Here is a 26911-nt window from a genome sequence, read left to right as displayed (position 1 = left end):
CTCTTGTTGGTGGCTGCTCTCAGACTTTTTTTTCCCTAAAATACTTAATTAGCTTTAGGATAAACAAATATGCACATATACATATCCAAATCATTGTAATTTATTTATTGCTAGCTAGTAAGTCTGTTGTGAAAGTGGTATTTACAAACATACAAATATCACATTTTACAGCAGACTTACTCAGCTCTGGCAAGCCTAGGGATAAATTAAGCCCAGGATGGAGGGTCGGAGGAGGCAGTGGTGGGCTGGGACCTGAAGCCCCATTGCCTGAGCCTGAAGCCCTGCAGCTCGGGCCCAGGGATGAGTATTTGTGCAGTGGCAGGCCCCAGCAACTGCCGGAGCCTGGGGCGGGAGCCCAAAGCCCCATGGCTGGAGCCTGCAGCCCCGCCACCCCAGGGCTGAAGCCCAAAGCCTGAGCCCCACCATCCCTGGGAAGGTTGGGGAACTCATCGGCAGCCTGCTCCTCTAGCACTGTGCCCCAGGTGTTTCCAGAGGATGGCAGTGCCCAACCCCTGCTGGCCACCCCAGCAACCAACAGCAAGGTGGTGGATCCAGAGGGATGGGGAGGAGACACTATTTTGGCCCCCTCTTTTCTCCCCCAATCACAGCCCAGGAGACTGTGGCCACCAGAAAAGCCCCTGGTGGCTGCATGCAGCCAGGGGAGAAACGCTGCATTAGACTACATAAAGTGGTATTCTGTTCAGTCACATGTCATGGTCAACATGGTTTCTGTAAAGGGAGATCATGTCTTACTAATCTATTAGAGTTCTTTGAGGGGGGTCAACAAACATGTGGACAAGGGAGATCCAGTGGACATAGTGTACTTAGATTTCCAGAAAGCCTTTGACAAGGTCCCTCACCAAAGGCTCTTATGTAAATTAAGTTGTCATGGGATAAGAGGGAAGGTCCTTTCATGGATTGAGAACTAGTTAAAAGACAGGGAATAAAGGGTAGGAATAAATGATACATTTTCAGAATGGAGAGGCATAACTAGTGGTGTTCCCCAAGGGTCAGTCCTAGGGCCAATCCTATTCAACTTATTCGTAAATTTTCTGGAGAAAGGGGTAAACAGTGAGGTGGCAAAGTATTGCAGATGATACTAAACCGCTCAAGATAGTTAAAACCAAAGCAGACTGTGAAGAGCTTCAAAAAGATCTCACAAAACAAAGTGATTGGGCAACAAAATGGCAAATGAAGTTTAATGTGGATAAATGTAAAGTAATGCACATTGGAAAACATAACCCCAACTATACATACAATATGATAGGGGCTAATTTAGCTACAACTAATCAGGAGAAAGATCTTGGAGTCATCGTGGATAGTTCTCTGAAGACCTCCACACAGTGCGCAGTGGCAGTCTAAAAAGCAAACAGGATGTTGGGAATCGTTAAAAAAGGGACAGAGAATAAGACGGAGAATATCTTATTGCCCTTATAAAAATCCCTGGTACGACCACATCTTGAATACTGTGTACAGATGGTCTCCTTATCTCAAAAAAGATATACTGGCATTAGAAAAGGTTCAGAAAAGGGCAACTAAAATGATTAGGGGATTGGAATGGATCCCATATGAGGAGAGATTAAAGAGACTAGCACTTTTCAGCTTGGAAAAGAGGAGACTAAGGGGGGTATGATAGAGTTATATAAAATCATGAGTGGTGTGGAGAAAGTGAATAAGGAAAAGTTATTTACTTGTTCCCATAATATAAGAACTAGGGGCCACCAAATGAAATTAATGGGCAGCTGGTTTAAAACAAATAAAAGGAGGTTCTTCTTTACACAGCGCACAGTCAACCTGTGGAACTCCTTGCCTGAGGAGGTTGTGAAGGCTAGGACTATAACAGGGTTTAAAAGAGAACTGGATAGATTAATGGAGGTTAGGTCCATTAATGGCAATTAGCCAGGGTGGGTAAAGAATGGTGCCCCGAGCCTCTGTTTGTCAGAGGGTGGAGATGGATGGCAGGAGAGAGATCACTTGATCATTACCTGCTAGGTTCACTCCCTCTGGGGCACCTGGCATTGGCCACTGTCAGCAGACAGGATACTGGGCTGGATGGACCCTTGGTCTGACCCAGTATGGCCATTCTTATGTCATTTTAAATTCGCTGTTTGAGTGTTTATATATGTACAGCACTAGTACTACTCTAGATTTTATGTTGCACAAAGAGTAAGTTGCTGACGCCCTTGGCACTTAGTCTAGCTGTTCTGTACAGTGTGCATAAGAATTAAAAGTGAACCATGTTTAAAAAAGAATAGTGAATCAGTTCTAAAAAAAAAACCCAAAAAACAATTCATTTAGCAAGGGAATTGATAAGTCTAATATTTGAAAGAAAATAAATATCATGTTAATGGAACAGTGGGTATTAATTCTGAATCAGACAGCCAGGTTCCCTAGTTTATTTAATGTCTATATTTAATGGCTATGATACATTCTGTAGATAAAGTATAAAGGTCAACAAGACCATGCAGTGTGTAGAGCAGGAGGACACAGCAGAGGAAGCTGTAGGATAGTTTACTATAATGTGTACATTATAGTATTTCGAATAGTGAAACCCAGTAGACTGAAGCTGTTGAATGAGCATTATAATTTCTGTATGTGTAGCTGGATCTCATCAGTTTGAGGCATGAACCTAAGGCTGTCTCTAGATCAGTGGTTCCCAAACTGGGGTTTGTGAACCCTTGGGGGTTCGCAAAATGTTACAGGGGGTTCTCGGGGGAAAAAATTCCCTAATAGCGGACAGAGCTGTCCCTAGGGAGCATGGGACTAGCAGCCCGGAGCCCCTGGACTTCCAAGAGCTAAGCAGATCAAAGCAAGCATATCTATCACACTGAAGAGATTTAAACTTCAAGACTCCTTATAAGAAATGAAAAGGGAGGTGGATATTTTTGGCTGTTTTTAAACCGGCAGCTGGCATTGTTTTTAAAATTATTATGAAGAACAAGTTTAAGCTTCGTTGTAACATGCGTTGTTTGCCTGGACTGCTCAAGACCTGAATGCTTGTGTAGGAGGAACTCTTTGAGCTGGCTTAAATACCTTCATGCTTTCACATTTGATACTCCTTGATGAAACATTGGAGCCCTGTCTTAGAACAGGCTTATTCAAAGTGATATAAGCTATGAAAGTGAGATCTTGGAAGACTGTTGCCGTTTTCATAATGTAATAAAATACTGTAATGATAAATAATAATAAATAGTGTGTAATGAGCATGTCATAAAACAAATTTTATATTTCCAAGATCACTGCTTTTATAATTTATACTCAGGTAAAGGAGAAAATCCCTGGAAATACTCATTTTTAGGAGGGGATTCACGAGACTTGACAATTTAGTGAAAGGGGTTCACACATTCTTAAAGTTTGGGAACTACTGCTCTAGATTCTTCCCTTATTGTGCTTTTTTACTTACAGTAAAAAGTGTTCACAAAGTACTTCTAATAGATCAAGTGTCTCTTGCTCATGGTACAGAACTCCAAGAGGAGTGAGAAGCAGTGGATTCAGAAGACATTAATTGCATAGCTCTTTCCATGACAGTAGACTGCAGCTTGTCCAAATGGTTCTTATATGGATAGTAGACATAATGTACGTCATCATGGCTTATGTTTACTTAGACTTGTAATTATTTTAATGCCTGTATTGTGCTTACATAACTTTAAAATGTAAATGTGACTAAACATTTTTTCTATTTGTGAAGAATTAAAGGTATCTGAATAATCAGTCAGTTTCCTACATGTTTTCACTTTGTAAATTAGTCCACTTTTTGAGGTACTGTAGTAAGAGTCAACAAATACTTTAACTCCAGGGTGTGTGTGAGACAGATTTTTTTGCACCTTTATATAAACTGGGTCTCTTGAAAGTTTAGCGCTTTTTTTGTTTCTTCAGATTTCAGTGCAAAATTTACTTCTATTTAGGGGCTTCTATTTATTCTTATTGCCTATTTTCCCTTAATACTTTACCTGGGGATCTTGTTGTAAGGTGGTAGTTGCTGAGAATAACATTTTTAGAAACACTGTGGCCATCTCAGTTACTAGTGTTTAGCTAATACATTTTTATAGTTGTACAGAGTCATTAATATCAAGGCAGCAGTGATTCTGTTCAGCCCCCTCTCTTCCCAAGAAGTCACACTTGCTTCCAGGAGTAACCCCCACTTGGTTTTGTGATTAATATCTGGAATTCTACTGTGATCATGTGTAGCTGGAAGTAGAGAAGTCCCTACACAGGTGACCCCACTAAGATTAGGGGAATTGCAAGTAAAAACTACTGGGTGAGTGTAGGTTGCAAGATCAGCTCCTAAGACAAGAAAATAATTTTTTTCTGGTTCACAGTGTTAGTTTGTCCTTAGAGAAATTTTGTTTAGGACCAGTTTAAAAAAAAAAACCCTTGAAAATGGGTTTAAGTAATGAAGATAGATAGATGGTTAACTCTAGATACAAACACATACATCCTAAAACATATTTTTATGGTATGTTAATATTTTAGTATGTCTCATAAAATGGGAAATAAAGCTATCAGATTTCATTTGTTGAATACTGTCAAAACTGAGAAGCAATAAATTATAACAAAAAATTTCTATTTTATTAGAATAGAATTATTATTCCTGAGTGATCACATCTGATAAATTGGTAAAATGTAATATTTGAAATATCATACACGATTAACATTATATATAGTTTGTTAAATCTAAGTGAAAATAAATCTAGTGAATTGAACTTATAACCACTGCAACCTATAATGACATTCTGAGACACTCTAATCATTGCTACTTTTTCTGTAATTTCACTTTTGTTTATAAATTCATGTTACATCATAAATTTGACAAGCCAGTATTTTCATCTCAGAAAGGTGAAGCTTGGTCATCATGTAAAAATACGCTTTTACACTGCGGTGCACTCTAAATTTAATTGGCATGATCGTTTTTGTCTGTGATATTTAATAGTCCATACTATTTTTCAAAAACAAACACATTTAAAGTTGACTCACAAATATGCAGAGAGGGGGAAATAGGCTTGTGCGCTTTTTTAGCTGCTTCATGATTTACAAAGATGACCTGAAAATAATCCTGTGTGATTACTTTTCTATGGTTTTGTTGGAGGATTTGTTTGAGGTCTTGGATGTTTACTGTGAATTTTCCCAGCATGTAATTGAAAGAGTAGGGATTGTGGAATCTTAAAGTAATTTTTTCTTCCTATTGTTTATAGGTCATTTCAGTTAAATAGGTGTTAACAAAACCCAGGTTTTGGATGGCATGTTTAGATTGCAGTCCCTCCAGGGCAGAGATTCTCTGTTTGTACAGTGTCCAACATTATTGCTATTATTTCTATCATGGTAGTACCTAAAGGACTCAGTTAGGGATCAGGGCCCCATTTGTGCTAGGCATTGTACAAATATATAAAGTCCCAGTCCTGGATTGGCTTTTCAGCACTATCATCAGATATCTACTTATGTTATAAAATAATTTTAAAATGACAAAACTCTTTAACCCAAAACAATCAGAACTTTTTGTATGGTATATGATGCAGGCTATACAAGACAGAGAGCTTGCAATGCCAAATACCTAATAAACTACTAGTTAATTAGTTAGTGAACTACTATAAAGTTGTTTTCAAATTTACCTGCACAGTTAGGAGCTTAATTAGATGTTTACTACAAATAGTTTTGTTCCTTCTGAAGTAATCTCTTAAAACTTCCAGTCACAAAAGCTATCAACAAAGGAATGCTCCAGTCCTGCAAAGGTTTGCGCATCTGTTTCACATTATGTACTGTTATGGAAAGTTAATCACATGAATAAGCCTTTGAAGGATCGGGATCTATGCATCATATCTGTAAACAGAAAAGAACTAACAAAATTACAGTAGAGGAAAGAGTTGAAAAGACAACTTCCAAAATTCATTCTCGAGCTTTGGTTATTAGAAAAACACTTTTGTTATCCAGCAAAGGTGGAGGAAGTTTCAGAGAATGAATCTAGCTGAAAATGGTTTGTGTTGTGCCTGTCTAGCAAGGAGGCAACCAAAAAAGCCTTTCTTATTCCCAGGACTGAAATAAAACTTTACTAAGTTTACAAAGTAGAAATTTTTGTGGGAAACTAGAGACGTTGTATACCTAAATCAGCTATCTAGAAGAATAGATCTCCAGATGCCTCTGATTTTCACCTTCACCTGAAATCATGCACAATTGCATATTTTTCCATCTATTCCAAATTCTATAAAACAAAATGCCTTTGTATTCCTTTTAGAAGTTTTTTATATAACACTTAGGGCAAAAGGAGGTGATTTCAAATTCATATAGCTGCATAAGGTGGGTGCATAACTGGTTGGAAAATCGTTCCCAGAGAGTAGTTATCAGTGGTTCACAGTATTGCTGGAAGGACATAATGAGTGGGGTCCTGCAGGGATTGGTTCTGGGTCTGGTTCTGTTCAATATCTTTATCAATGATTTAGATAATGGCATAGAGACTATACTTATAAAGTTTGCAGATTATACCAAGCTGAGAGGGGTTGCAAGTCCTTTGGAGGATAGGATTAAAATTCAAAATGATCTGAACAAACTGGAGAAATGGTCTGAAGTAAATAGGATGAAATTCAATAAGGACAAATGCAAAGTACTCCACTTAGGAAGGAACAATCAGTTGTACATATACAAAATGGGAAATGACTCCCTAGGAAGAAGTATCTGGAGGTCAGAGTGGATCACAAGCTAAATATGAGCCAACAGTGTAACGCTGTTGCCAAAAAAGCAAACATCATTCTGGGATGTATTAGCAGGACTATGGTAAGCAAGACACGAGAAATAATTCTTCCGCTCTACTCCACGCTGATTAGGCCTCAACTGGAGTATTGTATCCAGTTCTGGGCACCACATTTCAGGAAAGATGTGGACAAATTGGAGAAAGTCCAGAGAACAACAAAAATGATTAAAGGTCTAGCAAAGATGACCTATGAGGGAAGATTGAAAAAATGGGGCTTGTTTAGTCTGGAGAACAGAAGACTGAGAGGGGACATAACAGTTTTCAAGTACACAAAAGGAGGAGGGAGAAAAATTGTTCTTCTTAATCTCTGAGGATAGGACAAGAAGCAATGGGCTTAAATGGCAACAAGGGCGGTTTAGGTTGGACATTAGGAAAAACTTCCTAACTGTCAGAGTGGTTAAGCACTGGAATAAATTACTTAGGGAGGTAGTGGAATCTCCATCATTGGGGAGTTTTAAGAGCAGGTTGGACAAACACCTGTCAGGGATGGTCTAGATAATACTTAACCCTGCCATGAGTACAGGGGACTGGACTAGATGACCTCTCAAGGTCCCTTCCAGTTCTATGATTCTATGTGAGAAATAGCTCCCCATAATATTGGATAAAAGACAGAAAACCAGACCCATCCAGCCTGATGGGGCTCAAAACAAGAGCCTCAGAAACTTTTTAATAAAAGTGTATAGCAATGGCCCTCTGTGTGTACTAGACATCTGTTTGGTATCAATCCACCCACCCATCCATTCCCCCATGTTTGGCAGGAGAGATGACCAACATTTCAGCCTAAGCCAAGCATTGTTGGCCTAGTGTTGTAAGTAGGTCAAAGACAAGTTGATCTATAATTCAGGCTTGATTTGTCTCTGCTGAATTATGCCACAGCAGAGTAGGTCACAGTAACGTCTAAAGAACTTGTAATGACTGCAGTATCCATTTACATTATCCTGATGATTCAGAGAAAAAGATGCATCTGTTTAGTATGTAGCTAGCCGGGTGGTTCATTCTTCATATTTATATCTTGGCTGAATTTTGCATGGTAAATCACTTAGCTCAAGCAGGTACATTTGTCACTCAGAATTGCTGCCTTCATGAGAATATGAATTTTTTGGACATGGTTATTAAACTTTAGTTTATATATCTACAGAGAGTAAGGAGATTGTTTTATCATGACATTTCATAGGACATTTCTTTTTCTTAAGAAAAAGTGGCAGAATGGTTATTGGGGAAAAATGGGGAAAATTAATGTATTTTTCCTTAAATGTCTTTCTTATTTTAGTACAAATAACTAGTGCCTTCCTTGCGCAAATAATGCTGTTAATTTAAGTAGACAAATTTGAATATTGTAGTTGCTATTCTTGAACTGATATGTAAACGCAACCAAATTCTACAATTTATTTTTATTCTTTTTACCAGGAGAGAACAGTCAACTTAATTGCTTAAGGAATTAAAGTTCTAAGGGTTTACGTCTCCAGTGTATATGTTACTGCATTGTTTTTGTTGGGCTCCTGTTCTATTACCCTCCTAAGTAGCCTAGGGCTTAAGCTTCATTGGGGTCAAGGTTCTCAGTGAAATTAGTTCAACTCTTCTCCATCCGAGCCACTAGCCCACATGCAAAACTACCTGAATGTCAGTGGTCAAGATGGCGATAGAGCATTATATCCACTGCCCCAAATAACTTCCCATTTGAGGGAAAGTTAAGTAGCACAGTGTCCCTTTCCAGAGCCACATTACTCTCTGTACATACCATATCCAATTCAAGGCCTTAGGCCTTACCTTCAGGTCACTCAATCGCTTGAGCCCAAAAGATTGCCTTAAAATTCCTGGAGAAAGATCACAGATGACAACTCCACTTGTCAGGCACAGTAGAGCTGTCCACAAGGAGGGGAATATTTGTTTATGCAGCTTGTCTAAGACATTGCCTTCTTGGCAGCTGGTCCCAGATTGTGGAAAGAACGCCCAACAGAATATAAAGATTATCATAAACCTCTCCATCTTTTACTCTAAGTGTACTACTTCAATTTTGCTTCTGCTAGTACAAATACACAGAACAGGGTCCATTATTTTTAAACAGCAGGGGAAAAAGTCATGATTTCTCCCTGCAGAAACGGGGAGGGAGGACCATGCATGACAGATGCTAGTCATGATTGTTAGGGCACTACTAAAAAGTCCTCAAGTACTGTGGTAATATGGGTATACTAATGAGGGCTGTACTAGAATCTCAGTTGAATAGATGGGATTTGAATGAGAAAATGTCTGGGGCTTGGTGCACTGGGATTACAAGATTATGTCATGTGTAGTTGTACTATGGAAGAATGCATGGAGAGAGGAATGGGAGAAAGAAGCCAAGCATAGAGTATTGCTGGCGTTGCTCAGTGGAGCAAAGATTGCAGGGTCTTTCTCCAGACATTCAGCCGGCGTATGCTACTGGACACATTGGAAACCTTATTTCTACAATTTTTCAACTAATGGTTCTTCTTTACGAAGATAGACTACATTAGGGAATATTTCCTAGTAGAGAGTGGCCAATACTTAGATTAGACAATCTATATCTCCCCTCCATTTGAAACATGAATGTCAGTTACCTTTTTATCTTAGTTGGTTTATGGAATGGGATATTGTGTTTTCTTAGCCAGACATAACCGTACCCGTCTGATTTTTTTTAAAGACTTCATTGCTGTCCCTTTAAAATTTCAGACTTTTCAACTACAGAGAAACAAAGTTAGCCATTATCTAGTCTCAACCCTGCAGGCCAACTTAGAGGCGGTAGGTTCATTAAGACTAGAAGTTAGGTTTTAAGATTATTGGAAATATCCACACTATCTTCCAATTTCAGTTTCAGATGGCAACAATGTGATTGGAGCTGAGGAGACCAATTTTGACCGTAGCTATGTACAAAAGAAATTAGAACATGGACTTTCACGAATATGGCAGGTTTGTTTTGGATTGTCTAAACGTACTCTTTTCCAAATACAAAGTATAAATCTTTTGTGGTGATCTTTGTTACAAATCAAACTGCTGTAGATAAGTAGAAATTAAAATAATTTAAGGAATTATAGGGTGAGAAGGATGGCTCAGTCTCCAGACACAGCCATTTCTTGGGTTAGAATGCCAACAGGAGCATTTTGTGGTAGGGAGACTATTATGTAATAGCCAAGGCCAACTCATTTCTTGTCTGCAGTGTCACAACCATAGCTCTGGCCAGATGAAAAGAAGGAAATGCACACTGTGACAAAGTTTCTGCTCTACCTTGGTGGGTCTTGCGCTTATTGGTGGATTTGCTCATCTTGGAGCTTCATGGTAGCCCTCAGCTTGGCCGTTTTTCTGAATTCACAGTCCAGGTCAACTCCTCCTGTGTCTGACCAGGAGTTGGGAGGATTTGGGGGGAACCCGGGCCCGCCCTCTACTCCAGGTTCCAGACCAGGGCCCTGTGGAATGTAGCTGTCTAGAGTGCCTCCTGGAACAGCTGTGCAACAGCTACAACTCCCTGGGCTACTTCCCCATGGCCTCCTCCCAACACCTTCTTTACCTCACCATAGGACCTTCCTCCTGGTGTCTGATAATGCTTGTACACCTCAGTCCTCCAACAGTCCGCATTCTCACTCTCGGCTCTTAGTGCCTCTTGCTCCCAGCTCCTCACATGCACACCACAAACTGAAGTGAGCTCCTTTTTAAAACCCAGGTGCCCTGATTAGCCTGTCTTAATTGATTCTATCAGCTTCCTGATTGGCTGCAGGTGTTCTAATCAGCCTGTCTTAATTGTCTCCAGAAAGTTCCTGATTGTTCTGGAATCTTCCCTATTACCTTACTCAGAGAAAAGGGACCTACTTAGCATGGGGCTAATATATCTGCCTTCTCTTACTCTCCTATAGCCATCTGGCCCGACCCTGTCATGACACACATGAACAACTCACATAACATAAATGACTTTTGTTATTTTTTTTTAAAGTAAAAACAGACAGAACATTCAAAATAGACTAAAAGTCCATGTTAGGCATCAGCAAAACAAGTTAAAGTATTTCAGCAAATACTGCTAAGTCTCATGAGGGGTTAAATCAGTGGATTATGTTTTCTTCCGGCTGTGCTGAAGTCCAGTGGTATGAATTCAGGATAATATATATGTTTTAACTCTGAAGTTTTGTATTTAATTTAAACCAAGACTTTTGACATTTAAGCACATACTCTGTGTGTGTAAGTAGCTATATACAGTTTTGGAAGCACGTATTTGAACAGATGAATAGAACTTTTTCATGAGTCCCCATCATTACATTGAAGACATGTACCATAAAATCATATGACTTGTGTTAAGAGTAATAATCTTCAGAGCACCAGTAAAAAGGTGAGGGATTTTTTTTTAAAGGTACTTAAAGCTTTTCATATACAGCTGAGAATAGTACATTTGCAGCTCTGCCCTTCCTGGTATCAGTTGGAAGAGGAACTACTGAAATACAGGGCTCTGTCATTCTGTCAGTAAGATTTAGGGAAAACCGGAAATCTTGTGAGCCTGCCTGTTTTCATGATAGTTCTAACTTGATTACTAGCCCAAAGGTTTTTAATAAACACGCAATGTTTCTGATGCCAAAGCTCTGAACCTCGTGTGATTTACGTAGAGCAGCAATAATCTAAAGCATTCTTTAAACCACTGTCCACAACAATCTTGGCATCTCAAGTTGTTTTTGGATTGACACTGCATTACTGAAAGTTGCAAGAAACTATTTTTGACTAGTGAACTAATGATGTAATGTGAAAGCCAATGAAAGATCACATGTGCTAATGAAAATGGTCAGATCAACAAACCTTGTTTCTCTAGAGGACTGCCCTAAACTGCTGTTCAGAGGGGTCAGACATATGAACAAAACAAAAAATTGCTAGTGAACCATGAATTACTCACTGTCATTCATTTTTAACTCCAGAGTAGTCACTGCTACTATAATAAAAACTCAAAATATGCACACACATTTAATAAGGATTCAATACTAACTTTGAAATGTTTGTGTTTTATAGGATGTGCAGCTGAAAGTGAAAACGTATCTGCTGGGGACAGACATGTCTAACTTCAAATATGATGACTTTATCTTTGTACTAGATATCATTAGCAGGTATATTGATGGGGCAAATAAGGCCATTTGCTCCATCTGCTTTTTTTTTTTTTGGTGGGGGGGTCTGGGGGAGAAGAGGGGACAGCGAGAATGGTATAGGGAGATGTGTTCAGGTCATGGGCTATAGAGCTTTCATTGGACCATAGGATCCCAAGCAGACACTTGGATTGCTTGTGGCTGTCTGGCCCTGAGTGTTTATAAAATGCCATGATATGCAATAGAAGAAAGTAGACCATATGTAGGCCTGGTGTTGCATGGTGATGATCTTTGTTTGTTAGATGTTTAAATACTATTGGTGATGGATGAGCATGGTATGTGTGCTTATAAGAGAGAGAGGGAATTCCAGCTGAAACAATAGCATTCAAGTAATAATTGTTTACTCCAGTATTGTTAAAACTGATTGAATGGATAAACACTTCTAAAATGTATCTTGTTATAATAGGCTGATGCAAGTTGGGGAAGAATTTTGTGGCAGTAAGTCAGAAGTTTTGCAAGAATCTATTAGAAAACAAAGTGTGAACTATTTCAAGAATTATCACAGGTAAGGCTACTAAATGTGCGGTGGATTGGCCGGATTACTTTTATTTTCCTTTTTTTCATTTTAAACTGGGTTTCCAGAGGCAATGAGTGGCCTGGTTTCACTGAGGTGGACAGCTTGGGCGTGTTTCTGTCTAGTGCGTGGGGGTGAGGGGCCTGAACACTCAGCTATTGCTGCAGGTAAAATCTCTCACTCATGTTAAAGTCACTGAGGAGACTTCTGCAATGAGCAGGTTGGGGAAAGGTAGGGAACCTGTGGTGCCTAGGCTTTCTCAGTCGCCCCTCAGGCTTCCTCTAAAAGCTGCTCCTTAAGACTCCTTTTGACCCTTTCTCTAGTAGAGCTGCAGGCCTTTATTCCTGGTCTCCCTGGCAAAAGTATTTATTTTATTTTATTTTTATTTGTATACCATTCCATAAAATGAGAGCCCATCCACCCATGTCTCCGTACATCTCTGGCAATGTCTTTGAAATGTATAATTATGCAATTTATTTCTGTCAGGAATTTCATAATTTTATAGATTTGTACTCCTGGATCCCATTCGCAGCCTTCCCTTTGTTGACCATCTGTAACTGCATTGCATTCCAATGTCCCTTGGCTCATTACATGCAGACCTGACCTAATTTTATGGCAGCATGTGTGTCAGCTTCAACACCTGCTGGCTTTTAATTTCAAAGTTAAACTGCCATAATTTTGCTTTGATTTCCCCAGTGTTCAGGCTTGGAATGTAGACACTTCTTTCATTCCAGTGGTCTGGCTCTTGTTTTTCATTGCTTAGATAGCCAGGAAGATATGAAGGGGAAAAATGCCACAATGATTCTTGCCAGAAGTCCTTGGTTCCCAAGACTTCTTCACATGGCATCCGGCTTCTGTTGTTCAGGGCATTTTTCTGCACATGCCACACCCCACTCAGTCATTCTGAAGCTTTCTGCCTGGAGGCTGAATAGATGACTTTATCTTCAGATGGATGTTCTGAGAACTAATTGATATTTTACTAAAATCCATAAAATCTTAAAATTTCGACAGGAATGTATGGGAAAGTGTCTTAATTCTGGTGCCAAGAATGTGGTTTGGATCCTTTTCAGGCTCCTGAAAGTCAGCCCTAGAATATCTTCTCAGCAATTTTAATAAAGATTTCCCTTCCAGTTGTCTGACAGGGTCAAGTCTCAGCCTTGAGTGTATTGGACCTTTCCTGGATACAAGGTTCTATGACTGTGTAGTTGCCATAGCTCCTATTTCTCCAAAGTAACATCCAGCCTTAAGTCTCAACCTAAATCTCCTCTTCTACCTTGGAACCTCATTTTGGAGCTTCAAACCCTCATGAAACCTCCATTTGAAGCTCTTCTGAAACTTCCTTCTCCACTTGGCCATTTTAAGATGCCTTTCTTAAGGCTTTGTCTACCCAAAAAGTCCAACCAATCTAATTAAATCTGTTTGTTTAGTTAAATACTTCTCCTCCCCCTTATGGGGGTGATTCCTCACTGATTTAAGTTAAATAGACATAAAGCACTCTTAAATGAAATTTGGCCATAGGACATATTGCATCTCTGCAAGGAGCAGGTTTAATAGTGGTTTATGAAATCTCAAATTTTAAACCCTCTCAATTCTGTTTGAATAAAATATAGGGGTGGGGAAGAGCAAGAGTATATGCTGAGAACTTGTCCTTTGCTTATTCTGTTGCTTTAGCAAATCATGAACTATTTTCTGCTGATTTGGAACATAGGGATTTTTGTGCTTCTTGTTCAAGGCTTTGTGATAACTATGTATTCCTAGCACTGACTTCTTGTGTGTTTTTTTTGTTTTGTTTTTTAAAATCTCACTGAGAAAAGGATGATTTTTAATAATGGTTACCTACCTGTTTTTTTGTCAAGAATAATTAGACAATGTTTGTAAAGCTCTTTGAAGATGAATACCACTGTATAAGTTCCAAGCACATAATTTAGCCTGATTTATTTAAAGCTTTAAGTGTTTTGGATGTTCAAACCAAGCAAATGCGGCTTTTGCTTCCCTTGTGTATTTAACTGAAAAAAGCTAGATGCATTAGTATGTAAAAGCTACACTGACTGGAACTGCTCAAGGAGCATGATTCATCAGCTCATTAATTGTGTAGTTTGACGTATGTAGCCTCCTGGCGGGTTACATATAGGTAGGTTTGGAAGAATTATTTTTATTGGTAAATGTCAATAAACATTGATTTCACCGTACACAGAAACTGATGAAAAAATGTTTCCATCGATAATAATCTAAATTTACATGTAGGCAAAGTCAGAAAAATGCTGCTTGAGAAATTATTAGTTTGATTTAAGGCTATTTCCTTGGTGTGTGTGGTTTTTTTTTTTATTTTTAAACATATAGGTGGTTCAGAGAACTGAATAGAGAGAGGAATTGGCCATGTAGCTGAAGATCATATTAAGTATGCAAAGCATTTTGTTGGGAAAAGTTTTCTTATTTATAAAAAGCAAGAATGGGCTTTTAATGGTGAAAGACTCCAAACAAGGGAACTTCTTAAGATTCATTCATTTTTTGAAGGTGTTTTTGTAAAGGCTTATTTGGGCAGGAATGGCAGAAATTTTCAAAGAATAAAGATAGATTTAATTGAAACCTTCTTTTTGAGTCAGATTCTGAACTTGTGCATGGTGGTGAAAGTCGAGAGTAACTACTGAAGTTCATTGAGTCAATGAGTTTTTTCAGATTTCAAAATGAGGTAAAAATCTGGCTGTATATTTAAAATTTTTTCTATTTATCCTTTTAGCTCCAATATGATTTTATCATACAGACCACTTCCCCTGTGCCCCACCCATCTGCTCATAGCTTTTCTAATTTAAAACTCAGATTTTCAGAGCTGTGCAACACAAGAATAGTTCATGACTTCAGTAGAAGTTAATGGGAGCTACGTTCCCTGTAAGCTTCACGGCCACTTCTCAAGGGCCATACAGGCAGGCAGTGAGAGGAGCTTCTTCCTCAGCCAGGCCCAGACCTGCTGTAGCTGCCGAGGAGCGGAGCCCCTCCCTTGGCCTGGCCCAGGTCTACCGGAGCTGCTGAGGAGAGAAGCCCCTCCTTCGGCCCTGAGCTGCTGCAGTGAGAGAGAGGACTCCCCCTCATACCCAGCCCTGAGCCCCCTCCCGCACCCCAAACCTCTCATCCATGACCCCACCCCAGAGCCTTCACCCTTATCTGGAGCCCTCACCTCCTGCACCCAACCCTCTACCCCAGCCCTGAGCCCTCTCCCCTCACTCCAAGCCCTACCCCCATCATGTGAATTTTGTTATGTGCACCAATATGAAGGTGATGTGTCCATTCCGCACATGGACCTAAAAAATAAGAGGGAACACTGAGTGGGAGCTGTGGGTACTCACTGCCTTGGAAAATTTCACCCCAAATCTATTTCTGGTTGAACAGAATGTGTGTAAGTAGACACAGCTAATTGCAATAATAGTTAAGCACATGTTGGTCATCTTACTGAGCCAAAATCATTCATTATATCAGTAATTAGTTTGTTAATGAATGATGTGATGAATGTTTTACAGCCTAATTTGGAACCTAGTGCATAATTTACCAACTGCTACATTCTGAACAAGACAACATAATGTATCTTTTAAGGAAAAAATTATTGATGTGCCCTCAGTGATTAAAAAAAAATAAAAATGGCAGCAGTGAAATAAAGTTCCTGGCTACCTAGCTGAGAGAGAATATTAAAGGTGCTTCTGCTTGTAGCTAAATGAAAGGCTGGAGTGCTGATGAAAACTTAACAAAGGAAGTAGAGTGAACTAATGTTTTTGATTACATTGTTGTAATAGTGCCCTTCATTAATGAACTTATTACCTTCCTGCTCAAAACAAAGTTTAAACATGTGAAGAAATGTAACTTAGGTGATGAATGAACTTTTAATATTTTGTCTGAAAAAACGTATAATTCTGTAGAGTGCTGCTTTTCAGTTTTTCCACATTGTCTGTTTTTTTTTCCCCATGCTTTTTATTACATGGAATATTTGACAGATGTAGGTTCATGTTACCCTTTAGTGGCTAAAGGTTGCTACATTTTGTATTGGCATTGCTAAAGGTATCTGATCATGTCACCTGTAGAGAGTAAAATCCATTATGCTACTGTACAAGCATGAATGTTTTTATATATTAATTGTAGAGGCTTTTAAAAATAATTAACACATTTTGTGACCGTGCATTCTTAATGTACTTTTCTACAGGATGTCATAAAATATACGATTTTGTAGTTATTTATAAGCTGAGAGAATGAGTTCAATATCTGGCAAAATAAATCCTCACACTTGCAAAATGTGTTAAATACATTGCACTTGCCTTCTGCTCCAACCATGAAGATCTCTGTGACTCACTGAACTACATCAGAAGAATGCCAGTGGCACAGACTGAATCAACCTCATGCATCTGTAGCCTTTTTTTTTTTTTTTTTTAGATTGAATGTAGTAATTTAGTATAAACTACGATGGGTTCAGCAGACTGAACGGACACAGAGTGAAAGTTACCTTTGGTGCTTTTCTCAAATTTGGAGACTCCAGGAACAAATGAAGTCTGAGGATAGTGACCACAGACACAATCACAAGTACAAAGTCTTAACTGTACTACAGGTTTTATTAAAGGAATAAGTAAAGTTACAATTACCCATGCATATGTCAATCCTACAAAAACCCATGCAATTACTAAGACTGTAGTCATACTCACATCCTCAAAGATATTCTCAGGTCAGATGGATCTGTCATCAGGTGATCATCAAAAAAGGATGGTTCCTGCTGGAATTTTCCATGGGGTCTTCTGACTTTTACACAACTAGGAAACCTCTTGTGTATTGTTTTTATGACCACACCAAACATCTTATGCATATGCAGGAGGGTTTCAATCCTCTTTTCCTTTTCTGTACTTCCATACCCCATGAATATTGGGGTACCCAATTTTTCATAAGTTGTTTATTAGTTCCTCTTATTCTTATTAGCATCTATGCACAACATGTATCCTGCAGTCAGGACAGGATATTCCATAAAGTTACAGTAAGGTGTATTGTGATCTTGGATAATGCAATGTGGTTTATTGCAATCTAGTTTTCTGTAACATTACCTATTGGCACATGTTTTACAGTAATCTTGTGACCTTACTGGCCTAGGGTTATTCCTAGGTCACCCACTCATGTCAAGCATTCTTAAGCTTACGGCCTAGTCTCGCTAAGCTAAAATATTACAGGCCTCAGCCTGTAGGCCTTGAATTGCAGCCAGGCTTTACTTATATACCTAATATACACTAATCATTCCTAAATATTTGTCAGTCTTATACTTCTGTAATGCCACATTGATTTTATATGAAATAGCATATGAATTGACCATAACACAATGTAACACAGTGATAAATGGATGATAAAAATGAACTAATTGGCTACACATCAGTGTAAAATTTCTGTAGAACTCCTCTGCCACAGTAACTTCTATTTTGTTACCATCACAGTTGCTAAATCACAACTGGCAGAACTATTTTTCATAGCGAACCAGCTCATCCTGGCCAAAGCACTGATTGCTGGAAGGAAGCCTTCTACCTACTTATCAGAAAAGATAACCCAAATATTGCAGGAACTCACCAAGCCAGAAAAATCTACCCCAGAAATGTTGATATTAGTCACCCTGATTGAATTGTACCTCATCACATTTGATGAAGTTCAGAAAGGTCTTTGGAAATATTTGAACCAACACTTGCAAAACTGGTTTGTCCCCTGCCTGGCAGGTGGTAAACCAGCAAAGAATAATTGTGTACGCTGCTAACTGATCTCAACAATGGCTCCTTCAGAGACATGGACCAGCCAACCTTCCTGTGAAAAATGCAACAGCCCATTATTGTCACAGAAAACCTCACCAACAAAATAGTGGATAAAGGGACATGTTATAATTAGTTGGACTTTCCTAAAGCCTATGACAAAGTCCCTCACAGGAGACCAATCAGGGAGATAAAGTGTGAGAACTAAAAGTTCTGTCATGGTCTAGAAATGATATTTTTTTCTTGCACTTCAAATCTTGGCCTCTTGCTATTAGTTCCTTTTTTATTAATTAACCTGAGACAATGTTAACTTACAAGGGAGATTTCCCAGGGGCTCATTTTGGAGGGAACCACAAGATTTTGGGGAGGTGATGATCTGAACTTCTCTGCAAAAGAAATTAATAGCAAAGCCTAAATAAGGATGACTTTGTATTGTAAAGTATAATTTAAAGATTTTTGTTCAATTGAAGGCACTTTTTCATTCTAATGTTAAAACAGTTCAGCTGTGACTATTTTTGCTGACAATCTAGAGTGGTGTTTTTCAGAACTCGTCTTGAAGAATTGCGAATGTTCTTGGAGAACGAGACCTGGGAGCTTTGTCCTGTTAAGTCGAGCTTTAGTATTTTACAGCTTCATGTAAGTACTGCTACTCAATTTTCAAAAGTTCTTTCTGAAATAAGGTTGTTTTGTATGTGTAGACCAGCTGTCAGGGATGTGATAGGATGTGCAAACTGCTGTTTGGTTTTCGGGTTATTTTAACGGTACAGTAAAATTAGAGTGATATTTATTTAGGGATCTGTGTATGCTATTCTAAACCTCAGATTTAAATGCATCTAAAATGGTAACATGCCTGATTCAAGAAAATATTCAGGAAAGTACTAAAGCATGTGGTAAAATTCCACTGAAAGCAAGTGGAGCATGTGCTTTAGTACTTTCTTGAATCAGGGTCTCTGACTAAGCTGAGGTTGGTAAATAGTAACATTGCTGTTTTATTTGCTTTTTTAATATCTACCTGTTTGGTGCTGCCTGACAGCCACATGACTAGAGTTGTTGCTACAAATAACATGTAGGTTGCTAAGGATGAACATGGTTGCGGGGGATGGTAGACTATTTTCTAGTTTGACTGTACAGGGAAGCTGACTATATACATTCATGCAGCAAGAGAGAAAGAGAGCTTTCACAGAACACAAAGGGAAAGAAAAGCATTTTTAATAGAAAAATGTGATTGTTAAACCACATGCACTGGCAGGGAAACTCAAAAGAGTTGTTGGAGAGCCCAGAAACTATTCATCTAATTTTGTAGAAATTACTAAATTCCAAGTCCCGTTAGCCCAGTACATTTTGATCTATGTCTTTACATTTGATTATATAAATTTAGTGATTAATCTTTGAATAGTAAAAATAAATTATGATGTTTTCAGCAAAAAAAATAAAAGAAAAAAATTAGGCCAAGATTTTCAGAAATGAATATCTAGAGATAGGACTTTAATTAAGTGGTCTGATTTTTCAAAAGTTCTGAGCATCCTCCCAGTCTGTTGAAATCCCATATTATTGTGCAGCGTAGCAGTCCAAAAATTTTGAAATGTACTTGATCTAAGGATATTTTAAAAATTTGTTCCATATTAATAAGCTAAAATATTTATAAGAAAGGTAAAGAAAATAATCTTTAAAATATTTTTTTAGTCTGATAGTGTCACTTCAATTTTGGAAATACATTCTTTACATTTCAATTAATGCTGTATTTGTACAGTTTGAGATTTAGGTCCTGTTCTATCTCTTGTGAAAATACTCTTTTAATCGCTAGTAAAAACGTTTCTATTTATTTCTAGAAAATGAACACTTCCATAATACAAGAGGTATATTGCATGGTGCAGCAAGACACACTTGCTAAAATTAGAAAGACAAACCTGTGAGATTGCAAACCTCAAGGTTAACTTAAATCAGTCTAAAAGCTGTATTTAAATAGGAAGTAAACTCTTGTTGCAGAGCGGTAATTGACAGTAAGCTATGAATCGATATTTAAACTACATTACTAGGCATAAAAATTATTCTGTATTTTTATCAATAGGAATTTAAATTCATGGAGCAGTCACGTTCCCCGTCTGTGTCGCCTAGTAAGCAGCCTGCTTCAGCAATCTCAGCAACCATAACTTTGTTTGAGCACTATTGTAATGGAGGAAATCCATTTGAAATTCAGGTCAACAGCAAAGATGATGAGACAGAAGATGTACTTGCTTCTAATGGGGTATGGAGCATTTCATAAATACAAGAACCATGCTAGCTCTCATTATCGTTAAATGAACATGACACACAGTATATTTGAAGGATCAATTATCTTGTGAATCAGTGACTGACAACTACATTTGTCTTTAATATTTTGCCTTCTCCATTGTACCAAAAGTAGCCATTTTACTATTTAAAATAGGTCACTCTGCTTTCTGACATTGGCAGTTAAAAGCAGGGCTTCCTGTGGAAAGCCAGATCTGTTTGCTTTGTAGTGGATCAATATTTTTCCATCCAAGTCAATTGTTCCTGCAGACTAGCAAGCCATGTTCCACTTAGAACAGAAACAGAGAAGTGCTAATTTATCACAGGACAATTAGATGCGATTTACTTAAATTTCCTGGTTGTGGTAAATTTGGCCTTGTTTTAGTATTAGAAGGATTAGCTCCCTCTGGCTTGTTAGAGAGTAATCTCCACGGATAATTCACAGATTGTTCTTTCTGTCTTGTTTACATAAACTTACCATGATTTCCAAAGGAGAATGTAGTTTGTTGAGTAGTTTTTATTTTTTGAATGTTATGGGGATGCTAGTTTGAGATCTACTGGTATAATAGTCAACATTAACTTTAAATGTATTGATCTTTTTGTTGATTTTTATCATAATCATACAATCAAATGTTTATTTAAAAGAAAACATTTTATATAGTGTTATGCATGCAGAAAGTTCATACCTACATTTCTCATTAGAACCTTTGTCCAAACTTCCTCCTCGCTCAAATATTATTTCCCCCTCTTTTATTATGACATGAGGAAGTCCATCTGGCAGTCCTACTGCACTCACTCTCAGTGCCTTAACAAACCTGGCACATGCTGTAAGATTTAACTAAGTTATCAGGTTGCCAGTCTCCAAATGGAACTTTGTTCAGATTCTCTCTTGAATCACATGTTGGTGGCCATCTATTCTGTCCATGATTTGCTGAGCTTCCTACCCTTTCCTTCTATGGGAATTAGAATAATAACAAGGGGTTCAAATCACCAAGTGCTCATCTCCTTACTGAGCTACATGGGCAAGAGGGAGAGAAAGGAGGAATTCCCAGTGGTAGAGCTAGCCCTCAGGATGAAAAGACACCCTGCAGGATCTGGGAGTGGGAGCATCAGGACAAGGAGATGCCCAGCGTGGCCCTGGTTCTCTCTCTCTCCCTTTTTTTCCCACATGTACCTTCACAGCCCCTGAACACCTGTGAAGTCAGCTGAGTTTGTTCCAAAACTTGGACTCTGGACATTCTTTCCTGACTTCAAACTGGTTGTTAGCTCCCACACCATTCTATAATTGTTTTAAAGCAAGTCACATAGTAGGCCTAGATTATTTTTAATTTTCTTGTAGTTTATAAGATAGATTTATATTTTGTTTTCAATCTTAATTGTCTGTTTACCTAAAAGACCAGAGTGTCTGCTGCGTAATAAATCTGGTCTATCCAGAATGTAAAACAATCTTTTTAAGGTGTTTGAGACAAATTTTTTTGCTTTATCTGTTGGTTAAATAAGTGTTTATTTTAAAAGGGCATATTTTTCCAAATGCACTGTATAAACACATTAGTAAATAAGTCCACTTTGCACTGAGGGTGCAGGCAAAAATTCCTCAAGTGCTGAAAGTTCTCCAATGCCTGTCCCACTGTTTCCCCCAAAAGCAGACAAGTTGTCTGGCAATTGACCGGGAAAGAATCCTAGAGCGTCTCCATAGACAAAACCATGGAATATGCCCCAGACACACATGGGCAAGTGCAGGAACAGTGAGGACACAGTAACATGGGGATAGCTTTTCTGTGGCAGCACTTGCATCTGGGCTAAGCTAATGTGGGTACTGAGACCTGGGTGCCAATGACCATGCCCTACCCAATTCATGGTCCATTTTCATAAATTTCACAGTCGTAGCTTTTTAAAAATCTTGAATTTCATGGTTTCAGAGATTTAAATCTTAAATTTCACAATATTATAACAAAGCATTACTATGTATTTTAAAACTGTAAACTATAAACATGTAAAGCCCTTCAGTCAGTGTTTCTCAAACTGGGGGTCTTGACCCAAAAGGGGGTCGCAAGGCTACTGTAGGGGGGGTCGTGGTATTGTCACCCATACTTCTGTGCTGACTTCAGAGCTGGGCAGCTAGAAACTGGCAGCTGCTGGCCAGGCGCCCAGCTCTGAAGACAGCACAGAAGTAAGGGTAGCAATACCATGAACCCCACCCCCCCCAATAGCATTGCAATCCCCTTTTGGGTCGGGACCCACCGTTTGAGAAACACTGCCTATAGCATAGGGTAAAAGTACACAAACTACCAGATTTTATGGGGAAGAACAGATTTCACGGGCGAGACCAGGTTTCACACTCGGTTATGTGTTTTTCATGGCTGTGAATTTTGGTAAGATCCTACCAATGACCCAGGTTAACTGTGCATTGAAGACATACCCCAAAAGGGTTAGAAGTATAATTTTTTAAAAAAGAAAACTTTAATTCTGGATCACAGTTTTATGTTGAGGGTTGGATTCTGTGGCAAATTCCACAACCACAGAATATGTGGCACCCTTGTGATGGGCATGGGACTGATGCCATTAAAGATAGTGTAAAGCTAGGCATGTCTTGAATTTCTTACAGGTATATTTCTTTTTTAGCATTTTAGAAAGGGGTTAAATAGTTTTTAAAGATGCTAATTTTATCTACTTTAAAGACCGAACAAAATCTCAAAACCAGGTATTTCTTGGAACAAAATACAAGCCAAGGTGTGAAGTCTGATGTCTCCTTTCTTATTACAAAATGGATTGTCCACAAATTACAAGTGTCAACATCTGAGCAAGTGAAAATGTATACGGTTTGTTTACCACCTCTGTATTTTTCTCCCTTCCACCCCTTTTCTCCGGACCCAAAGATGTAAACTTTGGGGGTGTCAGAGCTGCCTTTGGCTCTGACTTCAGCTTTTCTAATGTTTTCCTTTCCAGCCTGTATGCTTTGTGAAGTCAGAAAACTAAATTCAAATGAAAAATAAGCTGATCTGCTTCTTTTCCTTTTGTGATTTCCCACACTTCAGAATCTGCTTCCTTCCATTTCTAGGCCTATCAAATTTAACCAACTTCATCTATACTCAGCTTCTCCTTCTTGTTATCTTAGCATGTGGTTAAAAATTGGATAGTGAGAGAGGGTGATGATTCTTGAAGATGACATTTTTGTATGGTGTACAGTGTGACCACTGAACCTTCTCTTAACTCTTTGTGTACCCATAAATCAAATACAGGATGGAGAATCATTTACATTTTCTGAGTGAATGAATCCTACTGCAAGACTGAGCTAATTTGACTACATTAGAAAAATGTAATCATACAACATGCTTCTGTGTTCGGTAAAATACAAGAAATTGAGCTTCCTGAAACATTTCTTCTCCGATCTCTGGCAAGCTGTATAGGCTTATAGCTGTATAATCCCTGACATAGGAATTGCTTAATGGATCAGACCGCTGGTTCATCCTGTCTCTCTGACAGTAGCCAACACCACATGCTAGTTGTTCAGGAAAAGTTCAGGAAACCTCAAAGTAGGTGTGAGATACTTTTGCCCCCCTCCCCCAAATCTCTTCATACCATTTTATATAGTTAGAGATTGGCTTAAGCCCTGAAGCATGAGGTTTTCATATCCCTCCAAAACATTTTAATTATTTTTGCATTAGCTATAACTCTGGAATATATTGTTAAACATATAATCATCCATTTCCTCTGAATTTTGCGAAATGGCTTTAGTGACATGACGTGGCAATAATTCCACAGACAAATCGCTGTGTAGAAGTATTGTTGTTTTATCATTTTTGAATTTCCCACTTTTCAGTTAGGTTTTTAGAGATCCCTGCATTCCATCCCATTAAAATTACCTTTTTTGCTTCTATCGTGCAGTATTGTCCACTACAAAAAGTGGATATGATATTCATTTCCATCCAAAGCTGATGCTGGATGAAGAATAATCAACATGTCCTCACCATTAAATAAATACCTCCCCCTTTGGATGTGTGACACACCTTAGCCAGAATTAGTTACAGACTCCAGGTCTTGACTGGGGATTGATCTCCAGGAATTTTAGCATCAAAAAGCACATGCCTCTACCTGTTGAGCTAAAGGAGTTCTTCATCTGTTCAACTGTAGTGGGCTGTATTTTTGCTGTAATCAGTCACTGGAGGGCGTCTTGATCATATGTATTAGCAGTGGGCTAATACGTTACTTATGCAGCAAAGACAGCCTTTCTGTAGCCCATGTTGTGGTTTCCATATTCTAATCTTGAATTATGTTCTGTTTTGTAGGGTGACACACTACTGTGAGTTTACAAGGCTGGCTGTGTTGTCCTGTTTTTAATATTTGTGTGCCAGCGTGAAGTGTTCTGCATTACAGTGAAACCTAAATATGTCATGAAATGATAAAACAGAATCTCTGCCTGCTGAAGAACTGTAATTGATTTTGGCTTTTCTTTGACACTAGCAGGACAGAATGTTCAGTGTGGGAAGAATGGAATACTGAGGACATGATTTATGTGTTTTTTGTTCTTGTGATAAACATAGGCCATTCTTACTATAAACAGTTTCATTAACCTTAAATGTGGTATTAATTATGAAACTTCAGATTAGTTTGTAGAATTAAAGTGTTTTTCAAATTAATATAATTTATCATTGGTGTCTATGCAAACCAAAGTTTACAGTCATTTATGCAGAGAGATCTTATTTTCTTTCCTTTGCAGAAAAATCTTTGGTAGTGGCTTCCTATATTTGTACCCATCACAGAACACTGTTAGCAGTACATTCTATGAAAGTGTTATTCCATACAGCACTGAAGCTTGGCACCTTGGAAATTAGATAGCTGATTGCTTCTGTGTTAAAAGTAATTTCTGTGAAACTAAGGAATTGTGCTGAACAAGTAGATCAATATGTTCAATTACTCTGTGTATTACACCTATCTATCTGTCTAGGCACTTATATAACTCTCATCACCGTAATATCTAAGTGCCTCATAATTGTTAATGGAGTTTATCTTTGAAACACCCCTGTGAAGTAGGTAAGTCCCATCCCCATTTTTTACAGATGGGAACCTGGGGCACAGGGCAGATCAAGGGATTTGCCCAGAGTAACGTAGGAAATCTGTAACAGAGTTAGAAATTGAACCCAGCTTCTTCTTCAAGTGATTGCATGTGTCCATTCCACTGCAAGTGTGTGCGCATCCAGGCTCCAGAGTTGGAGATTTTTCCCTTAGTGCTACCCATCGGTGTGGTGTGTGTGTGTGCCCTTAGGCACCTTGTGCTTCTGAATGATAGTATAAGGGTGGAGCTGCCTTCCCCCACTTTCTTCTTACCACCCATAATCGGTAGTCAAGTGCATTGGCTTGCGACTGCAGGTTTCTCCCTTTGCAGGGAAGTTATCTTCCTTTCTATAAATAATTAAATTAGTGCTATTTGTTAGTGTTAGATTAGTGTAATGTAGTGTTGTTTCTTGCAGAGTTGGTTCCCTCTTATTCACAGGGTACTGACACCCAGTACCAGGGTATGCCTCGGTCTCTGAGTTTTAAGTCTTGTGCTGGCTGCAAGAAATTTGTCCTGGTAAGTGACTGTCTTGTCGGGAATAGAATACCAGTTTGTGATGTAACATTTCTCTCTGCCCAATTGTTTCCCAACATGTTATCCCATTTCCTGTGCCCATAGTCCTATATTACTACAGCTCAATAGGTCCTAAGTACTGAGGAAAAGTAGTTTATTTGAACACTGCAGTTTATTTCCTCCATTCTCTGACCCTCCAATTCCCTTCCCTGTCCTTCTTCAGGACCCATTCTCACGAGGATTTCCATCTCCAAGAATTGCAGTCTCTTCTCTGTTTGGGAGCTATAGAAGAGGTTCCCCCTCTCCATTGAGTGAAGGGTTTCTATTCATGATACTTCTTGATTCTAAAGGTGAAAGGAAGTCTCAGAACCATCCTAGACCTGTGAAATTGGAACAAATACGTAAAAATGGTATCATTCCCTTCCCCAGAGACTGGTACACTGCCCTCGTCTTGAAGGATGCATATTTCCATATGGCTATCCATCAAAGCCACAGAAGATTCCTAAGATTTCTGGTCAACAACACCCATTATCAGTCTAGGCCTTTGTCTTGCCTGCTGCCCTATGAGTATTTACAAAATACATGATTGGTGGTAGCTGTATTTTTAAAGAAAACAGGAGTACTAGTGTGCCCTAACTTAGATGACTGGCTGGTACAAGGTCAATCCAAACCCTAAGTAGAAGTCAGTCTATCCGGGATCCGATCCCTCTTCAGTATTCTGGGTTTCTTGACCAATGAGGACAAGTCAGTCTTCTCTGCTGATCAGAGAACTGAATTTATAGGGCCAGTTCTGGGTTCTACAGCAGCCAGGGCATTCCTACCTCAAGCCAAATTCCAGACAACATTACATGTTTCAGTTGAAACCTCAAAGTCACTTAGAATGGTAAGAAACTGCCTCAGACTACTAGGGCACATGGCTTCTTTCCTGTGTGTGGTTTGGCATAC

General features: G+C 38.8%; 1 protein-coding gene across 2 annotated transcripts in view; it reads left to right on the top strand.

Moving 5' to 3' along the window:
* The window catches only part of VPS50 (VPS50 subunit of EARP/GARPII complex), a 207390-nt gene that overhangs the window by 80578 nt on the left and 99901 nt on the right, over window positions 1–26911 (top strand). For both annotated transcript variants that reach the window (XM_084620900.1, XM_084620899.1), the window contains exons 14-18: window positions 9567–9664; window positions 11735–11829; window positions 12272–12370; window positions 18678–18768; window positions 20201–20377. In XM_084620900.1, the coding sequence (XP_084477026.1) occupies window positions 9567–9664; window positions 11735–11829; window positions 12272–12370; window positions 18678–18768; window positions 20201–20377 (560 nt within the window). The remainder of the gene's footprint in view (window positions 1–9566; window positions 9665–11734; window positions 11830–12271; window positions 12371–18677; window positions 18769–20200; window positions 20378–26911) is intronic.

The sequence above is a fragment of the Lepidochelys olivacea genome (assembly GCF_965140295.1).
Source record: "Lepidochelys olivacea isolate rLepOli2 genome assembly, chromosome: 2".
Classification (NCBI taxonomy): Eukaryota; Metazoa; Chordata; order Testudines; family Cheloniidae; genus Lepidochelys; species Lepidochelys olivacea.
This window is presented reverse-complemented; position numbering and strand designations above follow the sequence as displayed.